Below are 24,954 nucleotides of genomic sequence, written 5' to 3' on the forward strand. Positions count from 1 at the left end.
ATATGTACCAATTAACAGAGGAGTTCTCTTTCTTAAGAGAGATGTGCTTTGGTGCAGCACTATATCTTATACACCACCTTAACACTGTTTAGACATGTTAAAAATAAAGAAGTGAATGCAGCAGTTTGTTTCTCCCATAGTTTGATTGGGGTGGAAGACTTCTGGATCGAATAGGCTTCGCTAGTTTTGATTTAGAGCAGGCACAGGTGGTGTTCAAAGCAAAAGCTTTGTTCTTACTGGTCGACTTGGTGGCTGGATTAGCACTAGGTCGTGCTGTTGGATGCCAAATTATCAAACGGGGCACTGTAATGCCTATGTGTTATTGTTGGTTGTAAAGCATCTTATGCAAATAAATTTAGAAAAGCCAATTATGTTGACAGACTCGTTAAGTGTAGTTAAAGCTTTAATGTCACTACAAAAACATAAATATCCTGTAATTATTGAACTTTGTTCGCTTCTGTGCACTATTTATGCAGCTGAACAATGTATCGTAGTATGCTGGGTTCCTGGTCACAGAGGCATTGAAGGTAATATCCTTGCCGATGAACTCGCTACAACCATAGCAACGAAAACTCGCAACGCTCCCATAGTTGTCACAGCTATAGATTTGAAACCTTTCCTGGTGAGAAAACTAGGAAGTTATTGGCAACACTTTTTGGGTGCTGAAATGTCTAAGAAGCTTCACCTAATTAAACCACAGTTAGGCATTTGGCCATCAACAACGAAATCACGGGAAGCCAATGTCCTCTTAACTTGGTTGAGAGTAGGACACACATACAGCACACATAACTACTTGTTGACTGGTGATGAACCTCCAATCTGTGGTAAATGTAGTGAGAGGGCGACCATCATCTACTTCTTACTGGAATGCCGGGAAGCAGACGCTGAAAGGGGAAAAAAAAACGCTTTCCGCTAGATTACAGACAACATATCCACCTTCATCCAGCAATGTTTCTCGGTAAGGAACAGTTATTCAACACGAAATCGGTATTAAATTTTTTCAATGAAATTCGCTTACATGTTATCAACCCAAAGAATTCGTAGAGCGGCATCTCTTGAGAAGCCACTGTTGCGATGGTAGCGTTTTGTATAGCGCTCACCTCCAGGCCCTTTCGAAGGGCCCTGATGAGGTAGTAGTGCCACTGACAGTGACACATTTTAGTATATCACCTCTTCATAGCATATCTATTATTTTTGTCCAACGTATAATTGTACACCCTATGTATCACTGTCGTAATTTTACTTAAATGTATATTTTGCGTACTTTACAACGAATGTTTTTAGGCAACTATACAGCCCCATCACGTATACCCTTTGACATTGACCACACCATCAACAACACCATACCATTTTATGGCGCTCTTTGGCCATCCCTGGCCTTTGCACCATAAAACCCCATTAATCATCATCAATGATTTTGATGCAACATTCAAGCAATAACAAAGCTGTAATAAGTGCAAAATGTTTTAAAATGTTTCTGAGCTACGAACCCGGTCAAAATATAATGCCCCTAGTTGCCTCGGTTTGCAGTACCTTTCGGACAGGCCCACTGTACAAGACAGCAGCCAGCAGCCCCAAAGTGATGGGAAGAGGCTAAGAAAGCTTTGCTTGATATGCCAAGAACAGCAAGGACATGGAACTTGCCAACTCTCCTAAATTTCCCATAAAGTACAAATGTGGGCTCGTTTTGTGGTTTTATTAATGTTGTGTCAAGTTTAACGAAAAATAAATTGTTTGCGAAAATGTTGTTGGTCTCTGAACCTTTCACTTAAATCCCTTTGCCATCCTTTTGTACTCTGAAAGGGCATTTGTTTTGAGCAAGCTTATAGAGACCATTTCCGAAAGCAGGTAAAGTCGGCAACAGTGATATTGCTGAAAAAATCACTTATCTATAAAGAATGTGTTGCTTGTCAGTCTCTGCTGTTACAAGTTGGCTGCCACTTATTTGCTTTATAAAAAGGTAAATCATCGTTAACCCTGCGGTCATGAGCTGTTGCCATGAACGGCAGAGGCTCATAGCCACACATTTGTAGTCGTTTCAGTCAAGAACCATTTTGTGCGTTTTGGATGCCACACAGAAAAAACGCTTAGGTTAACAAACACATGTTAAGGATTTCAGAAAAATTTCTTCATTCCTGAGGCTCTCAACGGTACTTGAGCACTGTATGGTGGAGCACTCTCCTGGGTTGAGGCGATGATTTGCACTGGCAGGGTCCGTATTGTTGCTTTTTTCTAAATTGCTCTCATCCAAGGATGTTTGCTGACCATCTGAAGGTGAAATACAGTGGAACCTCGTTGATACGATTCTGCGTAATAAGCTTTTCAAGATGATGCTTTTTTTTTCTCTATAATACGATTTGATTAATAATAGGATGCGATTTTCGGAAGATACGCTTTATTTTCCGGTTCCCGTGAAGATCGTATCAACGAGATTCCACTGTATATTCATCTTCACCACTGAAATCATCTTCTGATTCACTGAACTCACATGAGTTTCTCCCATAAAAGTGCACGCGCAGAAAACATTGCCATCCTGTCAGCACTTCATGTCACAAATTCCACTAAGAGTTCCTTTCACGTGCCGTTGAAAACGGCACTTGGCTGCCTTCATCTGGAGACTTCATCTGAAGTGCACTTATTAGAAAAAGTTCCCGAAGGCTGGCACTGCCAACCCAAATAAACATGCAAACGCGAGCATGCATGTGTCGAGTACTTCATGACATCTTACTGGAACTGATATTTTCGCATGATGGGAGGGGCCTAACACATGGTCGCAAAGAGTTAATAAAATGTGTACCCCCAAAAAGTGTGGTAAGTTTTAGGAAAAGAAATTCCAGCAGAACCCATCTCACGATTAATGCTGATGTTAATGCGATTAGCATTGAAGCAATGTAGCAACACAGTATTCCCACCGCCGAAACGCTTATGTTTGAGGTGTGTTGTATGAGGCGAAGTGTGCGAGTGGCGCTTATCTGTGTATGCGTATTCAGGCAAGATTTCCTGAATATATAGGATGCAAGTTCAATTTTGCCCAGCACCGTAGAAATTTCAAGGGATTTTTTATTACTTTTTTTTTATCATATAAGAGCAGCACACACCCAGAGACCAAAGTTGGCATCATACAGTTTCATTGAAAAGCAGCACAGACCAAGTGACGCAAATTGGCATCGAAGAGTGACCCAAGCTGGCATCAAAAAGGTTCATTGACTAGTGGCAAATTCCCAGTGTCACATACTCGGGGACCCAATTTGGTCCTACGATTGGTTGGTTCCCTAAGCACAGCATCCCGATGCTATACGCATTAGACCATGGACTGCCCAGTGACCCAAGTTGGTGCGAAAGAGGTTAGCCGAGGATAGACGTACCACAAACTGCGTTAAGTTCCCAAAAAATGCTAATCACATTAAAAGGCAAGCTGTAAAAAGAATTCTGTGCTATTTTTTCCTTCCCTCCTGTATTTTAAGCTTAAGGGGGCCCTGAACCACTTTTTATCCAAGTGAAGAAAGGCATTTGAAGTGAAAATAGGCCATTTCAGAAGTACTTTGCCGCAAAAACCACTGCAATGCATTCAGCAGAAGCGGACTTATCGGCAGTCAAACACAGCCTCTCTTCAATGCCTTGCACTGTGAAGGCAACGGCAGGGTGGGGCGTGGCCATAACACTCCCCCTTCTAAATGTCACAGTGGCGCGCAGTTCATATTTCATTTTGGATGTTAACGTAGATTCCATGACTGATTTTGGTGCCTATGATGCGCTAAACGTAAGCCAAACGCGGTTGTCCTCGGCGAGCTGTAGTGCGCTTAGCCAGTGGACTCGTGGCGGCACCCCGCAGTGGCCGTAGTATCTACACTACGTATCCGACCGCAGCTACCAATAGCAGCCACGTATGGGAGTCCGCTTTATTACGGAATAAAGTGTCCCTAAAAGAGTGAGGAACATGGCTCCTGTTGAAAAAAGAGCTTTTGAGAGAAAGGTGACTTCGCGCTCTGCTTGCGAGCTCCACACATCATGTACGACAGCAAGCCTAGGCTGAGATGTTCACAGCGGTGTATGCTACTTGCGGACTGTGTTACGTCACCAAGCCCGAGGGGTGGTTCGGGGCCCCTTTATCAGGTTGGCAAGTGTGCAAGTGGGCCTGGTATAACTAAGTGAAGAACGCCATAACTTGTAAGCTGGTGGCCCCATTAGATGGCGGTGAACAACACCATTGCACTGATGCCAAACTTTGGCGTGCTGGTGTAGTATGGAGCTAAGTGGAACAATGCAAGCATCAAACTACCCAGCCTCCAGCGACCGCTTTGTCTGAGTAACAGGAACTGGCCTTGAGGGCTGTGCTTTTGCGGGCTGCATGCACTAGAAGTGATTGCTGGAGCTGGGAACATGTTTATGGCTGCCATGTTTTGGACATCGCCTATTAATGAAGGATAGGTAATGGAAAGTATGTCTGCCTTGGAGCTCATTAAAGCTGATGACAATAGAAGTTTTTGCTTCATCGGAGGATGTGATTTCCGCAGGGCATCCTCCTCCACAGCAGCAGCAGCCACAGCCTCTCGCGCAACAGCACCCGCAGGTTCCCCCTGGAGGCTACACAGGTGCACCATTGCCGACAGCCAGGCCCGGTCCCACCCCCACTCCTGGGATGCCCGGCCAGCCTGCCCAGGGGCCGTACGTTCAGCCTGCATACCCCCAGACATCGGTTGCTCAGAGGTGAGAAAAATCTTTAGAGACCAGCTACAACGAAATTTCACTTCGGCTGAATTGTTTATAGATGAGTAGTAGTATATGTTATTGAAGCGCTTCAATCTAGGCAAAGCTGCAGGGCTGGCAAATGTATAATTTTCTTATTAGCAGTCTTTAAGCTTAATATCACCAAATCAGATGCGACATGTGCTCACCAGCATGTGCACGCATCGAGTCCCAGCATGTTGCCTCGATTTTTCAGCATGCCACGGATAGCTTCATGCATCGCATAATCTCAGAGGTCATACCAACGAGCCGTACATTCTAAATCATGCGTCACACCTTGTGAGTGTTTTTTCCTTCAGTTTTTGTGTCAAGAATGGCCATTTTAGCAAGGTTTTTCATGATGCATCTGTGCTTGTATTTCAAATATAACATTTTTCATGGAAGGTCCTCTATATCTGTGCTACCTGAAATTAGGCTTCCTATAAAAGCCAACATTTCATATGGTTGGCCTTTAGCAAGGAAACCTTAATGTTTTCTGTGCTAACACAAGACCATGTGAAACAATTGCAAAGATAATATATGGCAGTTGATGGGGCCAGTCATAACAAAACGGAAAGTGTGTCTTTCAGAAGCTGTTCCCTAGTCTTTTTGTCCCATTTCAGACACGTTTAAGCAATCCTGGTGTCAAAAATAAGCACAAGAACTCTGCTCTCGACTACAAAATGAAGGTCTTTACGAGCTTCCTTTATGCGGCATTTGGGCAGAATTCAATTGACAAGCTCGGCTCACTTATACAGAAAGTAATACCACACAACACCTATAGTGAACTTAAAGAAGGGAAACTGCACCTTATGTAGTGCAATGAAAATAAGAGCATGTCGTGAACTAAAGTATGCGACTGAGACATGGTGCTGTCAAAATCAAAACTAATATCATCATTATTACGTAGTGAGCAATATGGCCGCTGTAGTAGCGGCTGATGGGGCTCGTCGCGCTGCTCGTTCACTGGTTTTGGGCGCTTTGTTACCACTTTCGGGGCGGTGATCGTGTATACGGTACTACAGATATCTTTATTATGTCGCCAGGTTACTGAGTGGCCTCAGCTAGAGCACTGCACGGGCTAAAGCCCGGGCCCGGCCGGGCCGGGTAGAGCAGTTTTTTTACGGGCTCGGGCACAGCGTGTGCTTTTTGACCCGGGCCCGGGCCGGGCTCGGGCTTTCTGGTGGTGTGCATGTAACGTGCAGCGAGTTATTCTCGGGCGTCTCAACTCTGAAAAACATGTATTTTTGGGTCTCGGGCCGGGTTCAGGCCAATTTCGAGCCGGGCTCGAGCCTAAGGTAAAGGGGTGGCGGGCCGGGCGGGTAACGTAGATTATTTCCGGGCCCAGGCCGGGCCCGCATCTCACCATAAAAGTTTTGAGCGGGCTCGGGCGGCGGGCCGCCCAACATAAAAACGGCCCGGGCCGGGCCCGGGCTGAAAAAATCGGCCCGTGCAGTGCTCTAGCCTCAGCTGGCAAAAAAACACTTCAAACAAGTAAGCTTACATCGTTTATTGTCAATGGTGAATGAAGCAGTACATGCCCACAATTTTCATACAGGTCAGCTGAACTTGATGCTGTCACACACTGAGTTTGCTACATAAAGAAACACAGATAACCATTTATTTAAAATAGAATTGAAAGTTGAAATCCAGCAAATTTCTCTCATAGTGTTCTGCATGCTGTTTAAAGCAGGGAGAGCCAAGCTTCAGACTATGATATTCATGCTGGGCTACCCTCATACTGTAGTTGAGTATATTGCTGCTTGCTGTGTTTCACACTGTACTTATATCGCCTGCATTTGACGATTTCAGCTGTATTAAAAAAAGTAAACATAAAAAGTGCTCGGCAAAGATGTAGTGTCAGCAAGATAAGCTTGAGCTGCAATGTCCCATTCTTTTCATAACGCATTGGCGAGATGCACGTAGTGTAGGAAAAACAAAACAAAACAATGTTATGCTAAATTGTCCAGTAGGTATTGTCTGCTCTTGATATTCTGCTGCACATTTAGTGTTCAGGTGCAGCAGTAAAGGCTTTGACACAAGTGGAGTACTCGTAGAAAAACAAGCAACGTAACAGAGACAACAGTGCTTTCAGGGACTTCTGCAAAGACTCTCCGAATGCAACAAGGAGACTAAATAAACATATAAGCAAGCTCAATTAATGCTCGCAGATCCATGCAAAATGCAATTTATGCTTTCATGTTGAAAAAAAAAATCTCGGTTTATATATTCAGACAAGACAAAAGAGGTTGCAAGGAGATGAACACTTCAGTTGAGTAACAGAGGCAAACAAGGGAAGCCTCAGCCTTGAGCCAACATTTCAACACGCAAACATATTTGTGAGGACTGTGACGAAGACAAGTTCCCACGCTGAGGCTTCTTTTGGTCATCCACTGTTGATTGGCTGAATGCTAAGCCGAACTTACTATCCTCTGAGTACTTTTGAAAAACTTTTTGAGAACACACTGGGCTCAGGTTTGTCATCCTCTGTTTGAAGAGAAGCAAAAATTGTTTTTAGTGATATGTCATGTTCGTAAAATGTGGTGTAGGCCAGTTGTGTGAGCTTTGGCTTTTCTAGCAACTTATTTCAATGTGCAGGGCTAGTCTAGTTATTGAATTCATGCTAACTGTTATTGAACAACTTAAGAATGACTACCAGAAATTCAGTCACCATGAGGCGTCGTTCCCTCAAAATTGCATTGAGCGCTTTTGATCGTTTTAAAATTCTATGCATTTTCGTGTAACAAATTATCGTTGTGAAGGAGCATGTGATACTTAGTGGGATTGCCTGCCAAGCTGATTTGCAAAGAGCAGATGACAGAGTTTGTGAATTAGCAAGTAGAAGCTTGCTATCTTGTTTGTGTTCTGGTCGTCACGTCTTTAAGGACTAGAAAAGTCGAGACACAACATGTTACTTCTCCGTTTGTCATAAAACAGCCTTAAAAGCAAGTAAGCTTTTATGTCAGATCTCAGCGTTCCTGCCCGGTATAATACAAAACTGTAGACTGCTGCTTTTCTGTATAGGGCTCACACCCATCCATCTGGTAAACTTGCAAACAGTACATGGTGAGGCATGGAGTTCAAGAGGACCTGTTGTCATTATGGTGACCGTTGAGCTTCTTATGGCTTGGCGTGGGCAGCTTGCAGACAATAATCTCTCTTTGGTCTGTCGTCCTGAAAAGAGAAATGATGAAGCCATGCCCAGACATGCAAGCAAAAAATGGTGAAACAAGTTACTCCAACAAGTGAACAAACCATGGTTCTAGGTGAAGTGTTCAGAAACATACCTTGTGATGATTCTGGCCCTTGAGGTTAATTCAAATGGTGACAGATTCACTGTTGACTTGTACGTCCAGAGACAATAGAGTCCAAAGAAGGGAAAGGCTGTGGTCGAAAGAACACAAAACAAACTCGATTATTATGGTTTAAGCGTGGGTGAGTTTGTGATTCATGTCTAAGAACAGTGCACACAATACTCCATGACAGAAAAGCGTAAGCACAACACTGTTTTGTGTGTGCATTTCTTTCAATGGTGTCCTTGTGTGTGCTGTGCTTAGTCCAGCCTCAATTAGATGACAAAATTGTTTCTGGCAGATACTAGTAATAAAAAGTCATTTTATTATGTCTCAAATGTAATTAATCTAAATGTGTCGTCGGAAGTGCATTTGCCACTAATGTGCATTGAATTTATCGTAGTGGATCATTTATGCAGAAACAGCCAAAACTATCTATTATTTATGATGTACTCCATGTTAGGAAATTTATCAACTTGGCAGAATAACAAGAGAATTAGAGTTCTAGGAAATGTGGAAATATCCTTGGAATCCATAACCCGCACTTCTGAATAGCTGCAAGTGTTGAAACTTCAAGAAATGGCTACAGGAATCTCCTTTATCTGCATTGCACGCAAAGAAATTCAAAATTGAAAACGCGAGGCAGTGCTTTTTTACTCACTGGTGCGCATGCCCACAGGCTGCAAGGGCAATACTCTTTCGGGGGTAGTCTCCAAGCAGACTGCTCGATTCCAGCGATGAATTTTCCCGCTAGCTAGCACCCTTTTCAGGCAAAATGTCGTTATGCGGCCAGACGCAGCAGATCACGAACTATAGAAGCTTGCAGCCGTTTTGCCACTGAAACACTGCAGCTGATAAAGTTCACCATCTTTGAACACGTTCGCTTGGTGGCGGCTATCGAAAATTGAAGACATAAACTGGCTGAGGTATTATTGTTACCAAAAGAAAACTGCCTTAAAACGAACCTGCGTGACACCTCTCAAAGGAAACGACCACCCCGTTTGCAAAATATTACAGGCGTACAATTTGAATCAATAAAGGGCTCTAACTGCAATCGATACCGATAGGCTGGTGCTTATCACAGGTCAGTGGAGTTTCAAAACCTTGATTCAAGTAGTAAAGCACAGACATGAATGACAAAACTCCAATAAGAACAATTGCCTCTTCGTTTTGTAAAAAAATTACATGTGAACTATGTTTGTCGCATACAACAGCTACATTTATAGATCAAATATTTAACTGCATTGAGCACCTCTAGCAGAAAAAACACGAATCGAGGTATGTGACCAAATTACAGTAGCTCCAGTTATGCGCTTCATGCTGGAATGCGCCGCGGTTGATTTTTCGCCCTCTGTGTCAATCGCTGGAACTAGAAAGTGTTCGGGGCTTGGGAATACCATCTGTGGACATTAATCTCATTAGCATTGAATCAATTTAGCGACCTTCCACACTCCGCTCCGTTACTGTTTGCCGAGTACAGTCACATGGAACTCCCAATTTGCTGCAGAGAGCCAGCTGTACATGTTTTATGCCACATGTAAAATTGTACTCTGAATTCTCATAGTGCTCATGTTAAATTGCACATGCATGTCGTACATATCATTGCATGACATGTCATTCATATTTTTATTTATTTACTTATTTATATATTTACAGATATTGCCAGCCCTTACACAGGGCTATAGCAGGAGTGGAATACGAACATTAACAAAAAAATATTTTGTACATTGAAAATTAACACAAAAAGGGACAATAAAATAGAATAAAATAACGCCAAGAGGTAACAGCATTAACCGCAGAAGATAACATAGAGACAAAGTATATTACTTACAAACAAGGATATCTCCTATGTGTTTTGCGAAGAAATCAATTGATGAGGATGAAACGGCTTCTTCCGACAGGGAGTTCCATTCTTTGATAGCTCTTGGAAAAAGGTATACATAAAACAATCGGTATGAATAACAGGAGAACGAATAAACATTGAATGACGATGTCTAGTGGTTTCACCAGAAGGAATTTCAAAAAAGTCTCTATGCCTGATATGAACATGATGATGGATTATTAGGTAAAGATATTGTCATGAGCAATGGCAAAGACAAAGACGTAGTGGGGCTGGGTCAGAGGCTCTCTTGTTGGACTGAAACCTGCTGGAACCTGTGCGCTCTGTGCAGTCTTGACTAGAAAAGCGCTAGCCGTTTACTGTTAATATTCCCTGTAACATCTTTTTGGTGGAGGTGCGGGGTATGCTTGTACCCATTTGAACCAGTGGTCCAGCCGATCGCCGTCCCCTCAGAGATGCCAGTCGCACCCCCTCAACGCCGTCGCTCTCCATCTCCGGCTTCCTCTGGACACCACCCGGGAAACATGTACGATGTCACTGCGTGCTGCGCCAGGTGACTCCTGTCACCTATGAGATATCTCCCATGGCATCCACCTCATCGACTGCCGCACCACGAAGTGACATCGTACATGTTTCCCGCCTCAAACTTTACAACTGTGACAATCCATTTTGACCACAACAAGCACCGGGACGGTGCTTCATCGGCCGGGGATAATGTCACGAGCAATGGCAAAGACAGACGTTGTAGTGGGGCTGGGTCAGAGGCTCTCTTGTCGGACTGAAACCTGCTGGAGCCTGTGCCCTCTGTGCAGTCTTGACTAGACAAGCGCTAGCCGTTTACTGGTAATTAAATACTCCCCATAACAATATTTAAGTCTTTCATATTTAGTTCTAGCCTGTAATGTGGGTAGTTCTGCCTGTACGCAAAGTTGAGAAGGGGAGTCCATACGCCAATATTTATTGAATATGAATCTGACTGCCAGGACGCTGCATTCTTTCGATTTTTGATATATTTATAGCAGTATAAGGGTCCCAGACAACCTTCGCATATTCAATTATAGGTCTAATTAGCATTTATATGCTAGACATTTTGTTTCCTGAGTTACGAATGGTTAAATTAACCATCATGGCATTCGTGTCATGTCATGCATATCCTGATATGTATCCAGTTACAGATAGTAGTGAGAAACAAGAAAACCACCCTGTTTCCATGACTCTGTTAAACTATTTGTTTAACCCTTTTCTAGCTGGTTGTCGCGAATTTCGTGAGATACTGAATAAATGCAGCCGATGCCCTGGGAATATGTTTTCTCGCTCAAGTGCTGGTTGTCACACATTTGCGACTTTATTTTCTAGCGCTGACGTGTGGTGCCTTCTAGTAGCAATAGTGGGAGGCTGGAAACCATTGTTTAGAGTCATGATCGACAAGGTGCTCACACGTGCCACGTCAACTATTTTCTACAGTATTTGCAAACATAAAGGAAGTCCAGTCCGTTCATGCTTCCAAAATTTTCTTTTTACTGTTTACATCCCAGAGATTACGACGGGTATGTAGTGAGCTTGAGAATGCAGTTAATTTTTTCATTGCCAGTTTGGATAAGGTAAGTCACAAATTCACTACATTCGCCATTTGCACCACTGAATAGCTGCAGCAACATGTTGTCCAAAGACCTGGAAAGTGCCATGTTTTTTTTTTTTTTTTTGCAGAGGATGGCCCTTAGGTTCTTTACGGTAGAAAGCGGCTTTGCACACACATTCCGCTGGAGGATATAAGCAGCGACAGCTGCCTAAGAGGTAGAGAAGTCGTGCGAAGTCAGTGCCTGCAGCCGGGGACTTTTTTTTGGGGTTGTAAGCAGCACGCACTTGGCAGGGGTGGGTGCAGGCATGTGTTGTCGCACATAATTTTAGGCCAGGTATCCCTGGTGCACTGAAATTTTCGAAGGAGGGAGGGGGAGGGCACGTGCCTATAGTGTTGGCGTTGGCGCTAGCTTAGCATGTAAAGTGAATTATCCTTTGAGTTTTCACAATGAAAGCAGTACATCGTTGGCAACCGTTGTCCTCACCTATGTGAAACATGAGTTCAAACATGACACCAAGTCCACTCAAGCTGTTTATTCAGCTTATTGCCTGATCTCCCACGGCATTGTTGTAAATATAATTCAGTTCATTTGAAAACTGTCTCCATCTTGTGATGACAGTAGCTATAATGCTGGCCATCACGGTAGGCTGTTGTATGGCTGTTGCCAATGTTATATTTGGGGGCGTTTAAAGATGGTAGGATGCTTGCTGCATTTTATTCGGTCATCAACTTTTTCTTGGTGTCAGGACTCGCAAGAGTAGCTTTAGAATATTTTCTTTTTTCTGTCTTTTTTTTTTTCATTGGGGCTGGCAATGTCCAGGCTTGCTCTACGAAAACTTATTTGCAGCAAAAATGCACCTGTCACGGGCATCGTTGCGGCAGCAGTCTTGTCGCTATAAGTTCTACAAGACGCTGAGAGGGAATGAAGAAAACATTGTTGTGCCAGAAGTTTTGTTGAACGTGAATTTGTTATGCAGGCATTCAACTGTATCAGTAATAATACAGGATCACAAGCCTTGCCCAAGTTGTCAGCATAGCTGACGTTTTGCAAGTAAGAAGTGCTTTGCCAGTTCGCGTTTGTCTCACTGAACTACTGTGTAAATCGCAACGGAGCCACCGTCTGACATCGTAGATGGTTGCAAACACTGGTTCTGCTAAGTCCTGTCACCCACCTATGCACTTTCTTTTGTCACCCTGAGGATGGCAGGAGGGTGTAAGTGTAAGCTTACAAACAAATTGATGCTTGTTCATGTGGCAGGGTGTTTCCAAGGAAACATGCCCGATTGCACTCCAACAAACTCAGCTATGTCAACTAACTTCCTGTAAGCTCAGAACATTGATGCATAACTGTGGTTGTTTTGGAGTTTCCGTACTAAGAGCTGAATCTGAATAAGTAGTAATTCTTGCGCAACCAAGCAATTAACTTATTGCTTCAACTTAGCCAGAAAGCTGGTTTCAGCAAGTTCTGGAGCTTATGGTAGTCCATGCCATCCCATGTCTTCTAATGTGCATGACTGCTCCAGCAGACCTCTTGTTGACATGCTTTGCAGCTTGGAATTTGAATTCATGACTTATGCCTCTTGAATGTATAAAGAGAAAGAGGGGGGAGGGGGGGGGGGGCATTTATTTTATTACCAAGAATTAGGTCAGCTCCCCATATATTTTAACAAAATTAGGTGTTGTAGGTTCTTCTCATCATTCAGGATATTGTATATGGTCGTCATCAATGTCAAATGCTTGAAAAAGACCTTCTTATGCCCTGTCTAGGTAGGAACTTATGTATCACAAGCTTTGCTCTGATTAATCTCAATGTCATAACTTGCTGATGTCGCTGATGTTCTGAAATGTATGAAAAGTATCTGCTTTGTGTGGGCACCCGGTTTGGTGCAAAGCTGCAGTGGTGTGACAAGGTTCCCACTAGTTAATCTTAGTCATTACAAGGTTCTATTGTAGGCTTTCTGCACAACACGTAAGGGGACCATAATTGTCTGAAACAATGCTGTATCTCTATCACGGGGAATTAGAATAACGATTTGGGTGAGTTGGTTTAAGTTCATGGAGTGAATACAGCGCAAATTATTGCAGTGCTGGGCCAAGCATCTGTGTGTGAAGCTCCACCGAGACATGTTGCCACTAAAGGGGTCGCTACTGAGGTCAGCCGTAAGGGTCAAGCGCATGTGTGCTGACTGGTCAAGTTCAATCTATCCGGCAAGCACGAATTTTAAGATTGAAGTAACATAAGTTTGGCCCTATTGAAATGCATGGACGCCGACTGGGACCTTCGGTTGGGAACGAATTAACTGAGAAATCGAATTAACAGGAGCCGAATTAACGGAAGTCTACTTTATATGTGTTCCTTGACCAAAAAGATTAATTGGTAGTCAGTACTTTGTTTGTACCTCTTTCTGCTAACCACTTGTTGCCACACTTCAGTGATTTGTGCTGCATTCACGCCACGAGCCATCACTGTGGCTGTCATGTAAATTGACAAACGACTGCATGGTTTTGTGTGTTCTCTTTATGTAGCATGCCCCACGGTCAGCAGTTCCCGCCGGGTGCCACCCCAACCGGGGCACAGGGACCGCCACAGCAGGGTCCTCCCCAGGGTATTCCCCAGGGTCCACCACCACAGCCCGGGCAGCCGCAGCCTCCATATGGGGGTGCCCCGCCCGTGTCGCAGGCCTACCCAGGCTATCCGCCTCATGCTGTGCCCTCCTCTCAAGCTGGCGCCTACCACTCAAACCCCAGCCCAACTCCAACCAGTGCCGGCAATCCTTATGCCAGGGGAGGGTCCCTCCCCACTTCCTATCCACGGCCAGCACCGGCCTATCCCCAGGGGTACCAGTAACATGGAGCCAAGTGATGGCTACAGTTTTTCTCGCTCTCTCTGTTTTTTCTTGTAAGTTGAGAAAAGAGGAGTCTGGAGAGTTGCGGTAGCCACCAAAGGAGCGAGTTTTGCACCCCACCTGTACTGAAGCAGTGGTAGGTGGAAGTGCTGGCGAAATGGAAGTTGTTTATTCCATGTGCAAATCAATTCGTGGACCACTAGTTTGAATCTAAGGCGCTTTTACCGCAGAATCTGTAAAGCAACCACAAATGCAAGATCGTTCAAGATGTGTGGCCCAGAACGCCGAGGCCACTAAATGTACGGGAAGATAACTTTTGCTATTCGCGATTTTTCGTAGAATTTTTTTTTGTTGAGGCAGTTCAGCGGGAGATTGAGCACATCAACTCCCTCAGTTTTATGGAGCTCAGATTAAGAACAGATTGTCCTGGCTCCTATAATTTTCTCATTAAATGCACAGTTGAGAAAATGTAAAGTTTTTATAAGGGAAGTGTACTACTGCTGTGCTAAATGTAATAACTTGTAACTATAGCCAACCCTGCGCACCGTTGGGCTTGTAAAGACAGGAAGCTGATTTGCGTAGGGAAATATGATGAACTGAAGATCAAGGCTTTCGACATTTCAAAGATCAAAGGTTTTCCAGCCTGGTGCTTTTATGTATTCGAGTATTTGTGAAACGCGTGACGAGATACTGAGGCTTCTGTTGGAGCCTTCCAGAGCCGAATTTATTGTGCGATAATGTCGGGCTCTACATTTGGCAGCACCATTGCGTCTAATGTAAGCAGTGCACACACATTTAATGTTTCAGTAGTCGCCTTAATGTCAAGAGGCTGCCTTACTGTATAGCCATGCTGCCTAAATTGAGTCCATGGAATTTACCATACTCGGCACGTGCGAAACAATGGATTCAGGCTTGGAGTGTATCGTAGTGCAGCTCTTCTCTGAGCAATGTTTCTGTCTTTCGTGATCTTTGTGTTTCGCTAAGTTTTCTACTGTACTATTTGCTGCAAGCCACTAAAGAACTTGTTTTTACTATACTATTGTTTCTTTGCATTGTGCTCATTTCTGGTCGTTAGTTTTGGCGTTGAGAAGAATCGAATCAAATATATATGTCTGGTTTGCCGAGTGTCTTGCTTGCTGCGAGAAAAAGGTACACATTAGAAATTCAGTTCCTGGGTCTAGGAGAAGCTAGCATGTATGGCATGGCTAACGTTTTAGTGCCTGTTCGTGCTGCTATTTTTCATATTTCGCTCCCTGCAGCTGCAGATTGCAGCAATAAGTTGTTCATAAAAAAAAAAAAAAATCCCAGAATTTGTGGTGCCTTTGAATATGGCATCATAAATACTGGTACATGGAATGCTTGGGGCATAGCTTAGATGTAGCATTTTTGTTGTTTGTGCTTGCGCTAACTTCAGTAGGGTTTTAGTCACCTTTTCATGCAGAAATATAAAAAGTAAAAGTAGGTTTTTCTAATAAGTTGATCAGGGTTGTGCCCACAACTTTTGTGAATGCATATCCGGTGTGTAATATCGGGTAGCAGCAACGAAGGTACAGGTACATCGTGTAGAATTCTGTTTGCTGCAAAGCATACTTTGCAATTCTACTTGCCAGCTAACTTGCAATAACTGAGTTTCTGCTCATAACTGATCTTGCTTATAGTCTTTCACATTCCACACTCTGTTATGCTTGGCCTTTGTACATAACTTGGTGACCATGATTAGGTCTATTAGGTTTGGTTTTGCGTAACTTCTATGCGCCATTCCTTGTTCACAATCAACCAGCAAGTAGTATTTGGGCATTGAGGTAAGAGTTTATTGCAACAACCATGCGAGCGCTTTGTGGTACTGTGATGGCTTCTGCATGGTGTACACATTTTTATGTGGAATAAACATGGACTACTAGAAATGCTTCCTGTTTTCGCATGAGGAACGAAAGTGAGCAAGGAACTTCTAAAAGAAGTCTTGGGGGAATTTTTCAGCACTGTGGCCACTTTAGCAATAAGAGGTCTTTATGTCAACCTTCATGATGCATTGCAAAACGTTTCTGCTAGTGGGTTGGCTACTTCATACCTGCCAACTCTTCCGAATTGTCCGGGAGCTTCCCGAATTTTGCTCACATCTTCCGATTGTACGGATGCGACCTCAGATCTCCCGAAAAGTAGTCGCCACAGCACAGCGGGTTTTTTTGTTTTCGTTTTGCTTTTTTTTACGCCCTATCGCTATAATCATAATACACCTTGTAATATAACCATGCGAGAAAGCAGCGCGGGAGCAGTTAGTCACCAGCATGCACCTTGAATTGTGGTAGTGGCCGCTGGCACCACCACAAACGCGAGCAACCAACGGGCGCTGCCATATTGGATTTTCCAGATTGGCTTGTCTCTGGCTGGCTCACGCGTTTTTAGCAATCCAGTCGTTGATCGCCAGTGGTAGCGCTTTTGGCTTTGTCAGGTTGTCGAGTGAAGTGCGGAATGCCAAACTACTGTTTGCTTCCCCGAGTTTAGTTAAAGCGATAGATGGTGCTTTCATAAGCCAAGAATAAGTACTTGCAAGTATTTATGATATCATATACGACTGACTTTCCGTGCTTTGTCACTTTGCGGAGAGGGTACAAGTATGTACTCTCCACCACCTGCGCCGTTTCGCACGGTGGCAAACATTTTTCTGACCCCCCCCCTTGCGCTGGCGGTCTCCCAAATTTTCATGTTCCTAGGTTGGCAGGTATGCTAGTTCTCTTCCACTCCGTCTGAAGAAAAGTGCACTTGCTCTGCAGTTGCCAATCAAGGTCAACAAAGGCTGTGAGCAAGGCAAGAGAGAGCAGAGCACCCTGTCTTGGGTGCTTCATTTACAACCCACGAGAATCAAAGCCTCTTCGTGGACTCCGTATGCCGATCACCAAGTCAGCAGCAGGAGATGCCACTCCAGCCTCTGTGCAGTCTGAAACATTATTCCTTTGAGCCACAGAGAACAATCAACTTCCCTAGCAGTGCTGGTGCATGTGCTATTTTTTACTCATGAATGAAGCCCAAAATTGTGCCAAGTCTAACACACTTTTCCTAATACATCCGGATATTTTGTGGGCCTCTCAGTTTTTCCTTCTTCCATGTGTGGCTTGGTGGCTCCATAGTTAGTAGAGGTTTGCTACTGCTTTGGGCAGACAGATTTTCAGCAGCTCGTGGTGCAGGGGAACATGATTCTCCTCTTCTAAAGCTCAGGCGATTGAAGTTCTTCACCGCCTATGAGTGTGCTCTCTTACGTTGGAGAGTTGAATTAAATGGCACATTTAGGCAAGGGCAGAGGATAACGATGCATGTCTTCCTTTCTGTATCCTAGACCTTTACTTATTTTTATGATGTCTCACTAGATAGCTTATCAGCAACTCTTGGCTATATTTGAGTGGTAAGAAACACAAATAGGTGCATTTATTATCTTTTCTTGAGTTGCAGTGTGCTATAGCAGATTTAGTGGTCAAAGAGGATACAAGTTTCCTAATAATTAAAACAAGAGGACAAATAATGTACATGATAAACAATGTGCAGCATCAAGTGATTTTCAGCTAGCAGTTGGCCGGTGTGTGAGAAGCTGTGTATGTGAGGAGCTAGACAGCCAAAACTTTCCACTAATTTGTCAACTCAACTTTTTCTGGGATGCATAGAAATTAGCACTGCAAAAAGGTCAAATTCCTTGGTGCGCTACGAAAAAAACCCAAGAACATGTCCCGTGTGCAAAAAAAAAATTTCATGTATCAGTTGCCTAGATCTGTGTGCTAATTGGCATAAGAAGTGTAGCATCTTGCATGTCATGGAAGCTTGTAAAAAGAGTTTTGTGTTGCAGACATCAACCTTGAAATTTCAGCTGGCTGAATGGTTTTAGCAGCGCAGTTATCTTGAAGCACACTCTCTCATCGGAAACTCCTTGTGTAGAGATAAATTTCCCAAGTTGGCTATGACATTAAGCTATTGTGGGCGAGCTGCACCACTGGAATGGCTGGCGCTGCCGTCAGTGCGACGTTGTTTGAGGAATTACATGAGGGCAGATGCCATGCTGGCTATGTCGGCAGCGTCAGAAGTAGAGGAATAAGGCTGAGAATGAAGGTTTTTAACCACGTTGTGTTAGCCTTAGCAGCTCTGTGGTTGGCAGAGCACCTAAGGACAGGCTGAATGTCATCTTTCGCACGTAATCTTCAAAAATACTTGTTTGCAAAAACAAACAGAAAGACAAAAAAAGAAGAAAGAAGCAAGCCTGCAAATAGCCAGTGCCGAGAGTAGTCAAATAGAAACACCGTGCACTGCTGTACATAAACACACGCACAGTCTCTCGCTGCGAGTCCTCGCGATTGCTGCATTGTGTCGTCATTGGCTTCAGTTGTACAGACAGCATATAGCACGAGTTTATTTCATATCTTATCCTCCCGGCAAGTGCCTCTTTCATGCATGAAGCCGGTTCGGATGACCCTGTTGCAGCATGTGCACAAATGACTGCTTATTGTATTTTGTGTAGAGACAATGTCTAAAAGCGTTCAGTGCTTTGTTTACCCAGGACCTATAATTTGGTCATGAAAACTTCCCTCACTTAGAAAGCACTCAAAGAACTATGTCTCAGGAGCTGCCTGTGCGGCATTTGAATAGAGCGCCGGCAGCCAAGCTATGCAGAACACATCGTGTTATCCCTCGTACTACGTCAACGTGATTCTGGTAGATGGCGCCACTATATGTCCTCGCTGCCAATGTTGTTGCCAGACTACTACTATCTGAATTCAGCGTTCTATTCTCTATCTAAACATGGGCGCTTACAATGGCACGTTGCAAAATCGCTGCAACTGGCCAGAAGTTATGAAAAGTCATTCTGCTCACTTAGTGAAATTTGCTATTAAGATTAAAATGTTTACGCAAGGGAGTAGCTATTGAGCTATCACAAGATAAGTAGTTCTCTGTATCAAAGTCCTGCACGAGGATATCTAGATGTATATCGAATCAGGTGTGCGTTGCAGAGCATGTCTGTCGTGCTTTGGTGGCCCCACTGTTTTTTTGCCTATGCACTCTTGCAATGTAGAGGCACCTGAATTGGAAACTTTGTCGAGGGAGCCTCCAAAATCTTCACCGCTTGGAGTTCCTATGCTAGACAGCGCGAGGCATTCTGTTGAGCGAAAAATCCAGATAATGGATAACCGCACGAAAACTCGCACGAAAACTCAGCATAGCAAAGCATGAGGGTCTGAGGGAGGCACTGCTAGCGTCAAGAAAATCGGCCAGTGGCTCAGATGTAAAGGCACATGTTCGTACGGCTGTCGTATGTAATTTCCATCTGTGGCATGGTATCATGCCAACTATAATAGTATGTTTATAGAAGATTGCATCAATGAGTATTGAGCCTGAGACTTGCGTTTACAAAAATTGATGCGTCAGCCGTGCAACCATGGGCATTATGTAGCATTGCCTCACGTGGCAATGGTTAATGTTAATGCATGTTAAAGCCGTTACTCCAAGCAGACGATTCATGTGGCACTGTGAATAATGCAAGTCTTTCTGATGTAATCACTTTGAGTTTTTAGTGAAGGTTGTTGTAATGGCTCGCTGGCTGTAACAGTCTGTTGCTCAGTACAAGTTTGCTAGCTTAGTTCTAAGCCATGGTGGCCTTAATCTTATGGGGACAAACTGAGAGAGGCCCATGTACTAACCTTTTCAGTACCACTGAAGTACCGGTACATTCTCCACTCTCTCCAGTCGGATGTGCACAGTAACTTGAAGTTAGCGAGCTCCAAGGTAGTTCCGCTATCTGTCGTATATTTCTAGAAGCATATTTTCTCATCTCTCTGGTTTGCTTAGTCACCTTGTTTTATAGCGCACTGTGGAATGCGCCTCTTCGTAGGCGTGATTGCGCTGCATGGAGCGCGCATCTGCCGATCGGAAGGGTGGCTCCTGTACTTTGTGCACCGCTACCATGAGGATTTTCTGTACAAATTTTCATGCTGTAGTGCAAGAACCACTCTTGCATGTTTCTGCCATCTATCGCCCGTTTATAATGGGGCTCTTTTTTTTTCTTTAGCTTCACCCTTACACAGTAGCACTATTGCGAAAGTGTTTGCGTCAGAACGAAACTGAGTAGGAGATAAAAAAATGAAGATAGAAATGTGAGAACCACACCATTCTTTCTCTATGACCATACTAAGAATGCATTTGCCATTATCCTCATTTTCTGCCTTCTGAATAACCGAAAGTAAACTGTTCTGTTCGTTTTATTACCTTTGAGAAAAAGAAACCCGGCACTGAAAGGGTTGAACAATACCCAGCATTTCAAATTATCTCAGATGGTCAATACTAATCCAGAGCCATTGACTGTGGCTCATCTCCTAGCCTCTGTGTTTCTTTGGGACATCTCGGGAATTAAGGATTCGGAGTTTGGGGGAGAAACTGATGCTTTTTTATCAAGTTAGTACATTGCTGCAACCAGCTGTATCTTCATTGTTTCGATGGAAGAGGATCAGTCGCTTGGAGCTTGCCACAAAGAAGTGCAGGTGGTAATTTAACCACAGAATTTTCCAAATAGTTTTTGCTTTTTGAGTGCTCTTAGATGAGGAATGATGCACTGTGTGAATACGGTTTTAAATTTTTATTCGTCATAGTCTTTATCTCTGCGGGAATTGTATGACCAGTGTAGACAAGGCACACTACACTATGTTAATTTCCTATGAAAAATTGTATTTTAGCATGTCTTACAATGTATGCATAATCATTACTGTGTCACGAGCATGGCATGGTAGGGAACGTGTGGTTCTTTTGCAAGCAAGTGCCAGTGTTGTTACTGGCTTTTAGCGAGCCTGCTGCCATGCCTGCAATTGTGTGGCTGATGTACAGTTTCAAAAACTTCCTGCAAATAACTTATTCCATACTCCATTCATTTGAAAAATATATATAGCAGAAGTTTATCTGCAGAAAAAGAATAGCAAATGCAGTAATCCTATTCTGATTGTTGACGAATTTCTAGGGCCTGTCTTGTCTCAACGTGCCTCACTGCCATTTCCGCTAAAGTCTGTTTACTCATTTTCTGAACTCCAAGCACAATCTATCCAAGGATCATTACACCCAGTAAAGGATGCCACAAATTTACAGATGATTTGGCTCTAAGTTGACATGAATGGAATCACCGAGTGATACAGAGGACTAGATGATGTGTTCCCATCAGAAAAAGTTATGTGGATGCCACCGAGATAGTCTAACAATGATAGTCTAACAGCCCCCATCGGAAAGCAGCCATCGCAGCTGGGATCGAACCTGGGGCTTCCATCTCAGCAGCGCAATGCCAAGGCCACTGGGTAACCGCAGCGAGTTCTGAAGAATGCTGATGAGATGTATGTGGGCACATATAAATATAACACATAGAAATATATAAAGCATTCCATAAATTATGGGGTTTTACGTGCCACAACCACAATCTGATTATGAGGCACGCCATAGGGGGGGGACTCGAATAATTTGGACCACCTGGGGTTCTTGAACGTGCACCTAAATCCAAGTACACGGGTGCTTTCGCATTTTGCCCCCATCAAAATGCAGCCGCCGTGGCCAGGATTTGATCCCGCGACCTCGTGCTTCGCAGCCCAACACCGTAGCAACTAAGTAACCATAGCATTCCATAGTAAAGTAAAGCAGTAAAGTAAAGCATTCCATAGCTTTTGTGTCACAGTGGTTTATACCCTTTCTGAAGGATTGGCCCAGAATGGGACCATGCCACATACCATACCTACCTACCTACCTAGTGGCCCAAGAATGGGGTAACCTGAACGTAAAAAAAAAGAAAAAAAAACAACTTTGGAAGCCATTTAATATCTATGCTTATTTCATCAAATGTCAACTGCAACAGCATTTCGTATTGAATAAGTTTGTTATGAGTAGTACGACGCGTGCACCTGGTGGTTGTCGCTATGACGTATGTCCCAGCACAGTCCGAAATTTTTCAGTGCGCCTTGGGTAGCAGCAGGCGCCGCCTTGTGTCGGAGGTCATGCTTAGGAGCCACGCATTCTAGGTGGTGTAGGGACCAGATTATGGGTAAATGCCCATTTGTTCCATTGCGCGTACCAGCGCCCCACTTTTTTTCTTTTTTTTCTCTCTCTCTCTCTCTCTTGCAAATATTGTTGACTGCATATTGCGATGCGCGTGCGTTATGCAGACAGTCTGCTGGAAGTACTGACGAATGTAGTCACGTGGTTCCCTTTTTCGTCGCCTTTGTTCCTTTTGTGGTTGCACAGGCACACCAGCTGATAGCGGCTTACCTAACACCGCAATAGGTGAGCAGTAATATCTGCCCCTCAATCCGCGCTCCCCCACTGTTTTGAAAATGAGGTCTTTTGAGACTTCAGACCGATTTTTTTGGGGGGGGGGGGGGGGGGAGGGGGATCTTGGTATCTGGCCACTTTCATCTTGTCAAATTAGGCAATTTGAGGCCTTCTAGTGCTTGTAGGACAACGAAAAGGTCGTCCAAACAAAGCTTGGAACGAAAAGGACGCACCAAGTTAGCGTAGAGCGATGTACGGCGCAGTATAATAATGGGCGTAATAAGCACAAATGTCAATATATGAGCCTGCCATATAGAGCATTGTGATCTGAAAGTAACCAGTTTCGAACTCAGGATTGATCGCTAATTAAGAAAATTTATCATGCGAATATTTATATCTCTGCGAATCAATTTAACAAAATTAGAAGTTAACGCGATGGGCCCAATATTGTCTAACACATAACCGTCACCCGGATTTTTAAGCAAGAGTGACGGTTATTTGTTAGACAATATTAGGCTTTGCAATTTTCCACACCAGTGGAAGCCATGCCCATCTTACGAAATAATTGATGTGTAATAAATATTATTGGGGGGTGATTCTTTGTATAAAATTTTCAACATAAGGCCGAAGTGATTCCATCAGGGCCCGGCGCCGCAGAAGGAAAGTTTAGTAAAACATCTTATAATTCGGACCTGGAGATTTTCATGAAATCTGCATCAATGGAGGTAATGGAAGTTGGTGTGCACTGTGAAGTTTGGTTGGTGATGGCAGGGTATGAAGGTGTATGGGAGAAGACGCTGAGACGCTGTAATTGACATTGTCCTGTGGACTACGCGCACACTAAGAAACGATTGGTTCCTTTGTAGACGGCGATTTATGCAACTGCCCCTATGCATGCGTGCCTATACCCAGACGGGACCAGCCCAGGGTACTCGAGTCTCGTAGCATAAATCACCCTAGTCGTTACCATTGACCTTGTTAACAGTATTATCGGCTGTGCTATCCTTAGGACAGGATGATAAGGCTGTGCTGAAAGTATGGACCGTATACTGTGGACGCTGTCAGTTATTTCTTACGCGTCCGCCTTACGTGCCTTTTATGATAAGGCCCTTATCGCGGATGGAGAGCTTTTTGTGGCACTCCAGCAACAATGCGTCACCTTGCGGTGAACCTTCGACTGTGCTTTTAGCACAGCCAGTCCCTTCTAGAGCACCGGAACAAATGGTTTGGCGGCATTCACTTTGGGAAAGCTTCCGCGTCTTGCGCAGGCGTCTCTTCGATAAGAAGTGTCTGTGCTACACCGATACGCGAATTCCCTGTTAACATAACGCTCTTGTAAATGATAACATGCGCGAGTTTTCCGTCGTGGATCGGCGGTTACGGGTTTCTTTTGAGCACTACAGGTCGCAGGTCCGATTTTTTTGCCGATCGAAGCGGCCGCTGCATTTAGATCTGTGCCGACATGCAAAAATATCCATATGTACTGTTTTGACGCATATTTGGCAACACCATTAGTTTGTAATGGTTTCTTTTCACACTTTTGTCATCGCAGCACTGGTGAATTTAGAGAGCAGACGTTTAGCGCCGACAGTATAGAGCGTTAGCGACTCCCCCCTCCCCCACACGCCGCGCAGCCGGGATTGACCACTGTGCGCGAGAGATAAGACCCGGCCATGAAGCACAAGAAGAGCTGAAGAACGGCTATAAAATTTATTTTAAAGAAAACCAAACCAAAAAGAAGTCTCAGTAAACACGTTATTTAGACGCGTAGAATCAACGTTATTTAGACGAAATACATATATGCACTGCGCGAAGGAGTCTGGCTTTGCGAACAGAACGGCATGTGCAACAGTGAAAATAATTTTTGGGAGAAAACTGCTTTTCCTGAGCATAAGAAGCCGAAAAGAGCGAAAGCTTGCACCAGGCCGCACAAAGCTCGACACAGCGAAGCTGGCTGATTGATTGCGTCTCTTGGTTGTAGCTAGGTTGGACTTGGCTATGTCGAGGTTAAACTTGGTTGTAGCTAGGCCTGTACTCGTGTACGTCATCTGTGGTAGTACTGGTAGAGCACTGCACGGGCCGATTTTTCCAGCCCGGGCCCGGCCCGGGCCCGTTTTTATATTGGGCTGCCCGCCCAAGCCCGACCAAAAGCTTTATGGCAAAACCCGGGCCCGGCCCGGGCCCGGAAAATAATCTACGTTACCCGCCCGGCCCGGCCCGCCACCCCTTTACCTTAGGGCCGAGCCCGGCTCGAAACCGGCCCGAACCCGGCCCGAGACCGCAAAAGACATGTTTTTCAGAGTCTACACACGCGAGGATAACTCGTTGCACGTTACATCACACCACCAGAAAGCCCGAGCCCGGCCCGGGCCCGCGTCAAAAAGCCCGGCCCGGGCCCGC

General features: G+C 44.3%; 1 protein-coding gene and 1 long non-coding RNA gene across 2 annotated transcripts in view; one reads left to right on the plus strand and one right to left on the minus strand.

The window, feature by feature from the left end:
- Window positions 1-16,187, plus strand: part of LOC119462174 (protein TFG-like) — a 32,402-nt gene extending 16,215 nt beyond the window's left edge. The window contains 2 exon segments of the mRNA XM_049672528.1: window positions 4,515-4,707; window positions 13,964-16,187. Coding sequence (XP_049528485.1) covers window positions 4,515-4,707; window positions 13,964-14,285 — 515 coding nt within the window. The 3' untranslated portion in view covers window positions 14,286-16,187.
- Window positions 6,221-8,342, minus strand: LOC125947553 (uncharacterized). Its single transcript, XR_007468382.1, has 2 exons — window positions 8,013-8,342; window positions 6,221-7,899 (listed from the first exon to the last, which is right to left on the minus strand). It is a non-coding gene; the product is annotated as an uncharacterized LOC125947553 (long non-coding RNA).
- Window positions 16,188-24,954: the final 8,767 nt, after the last annotated feature.

This window comes from Dermacentor silvarum, chromosome 8, assembly GCF_013339745.2.
Source record: "Dermacentor silvarum isolate Dsil-2018 chromosome 8, BIME_Dsil_1.4, whole genome shotgun sequence".
NCBI lineage: Eukaryota > Metazoa > Arthropoda > Arachnida > Ixodida > Ixodidae > Dermacentor > Dermacentor silvarum.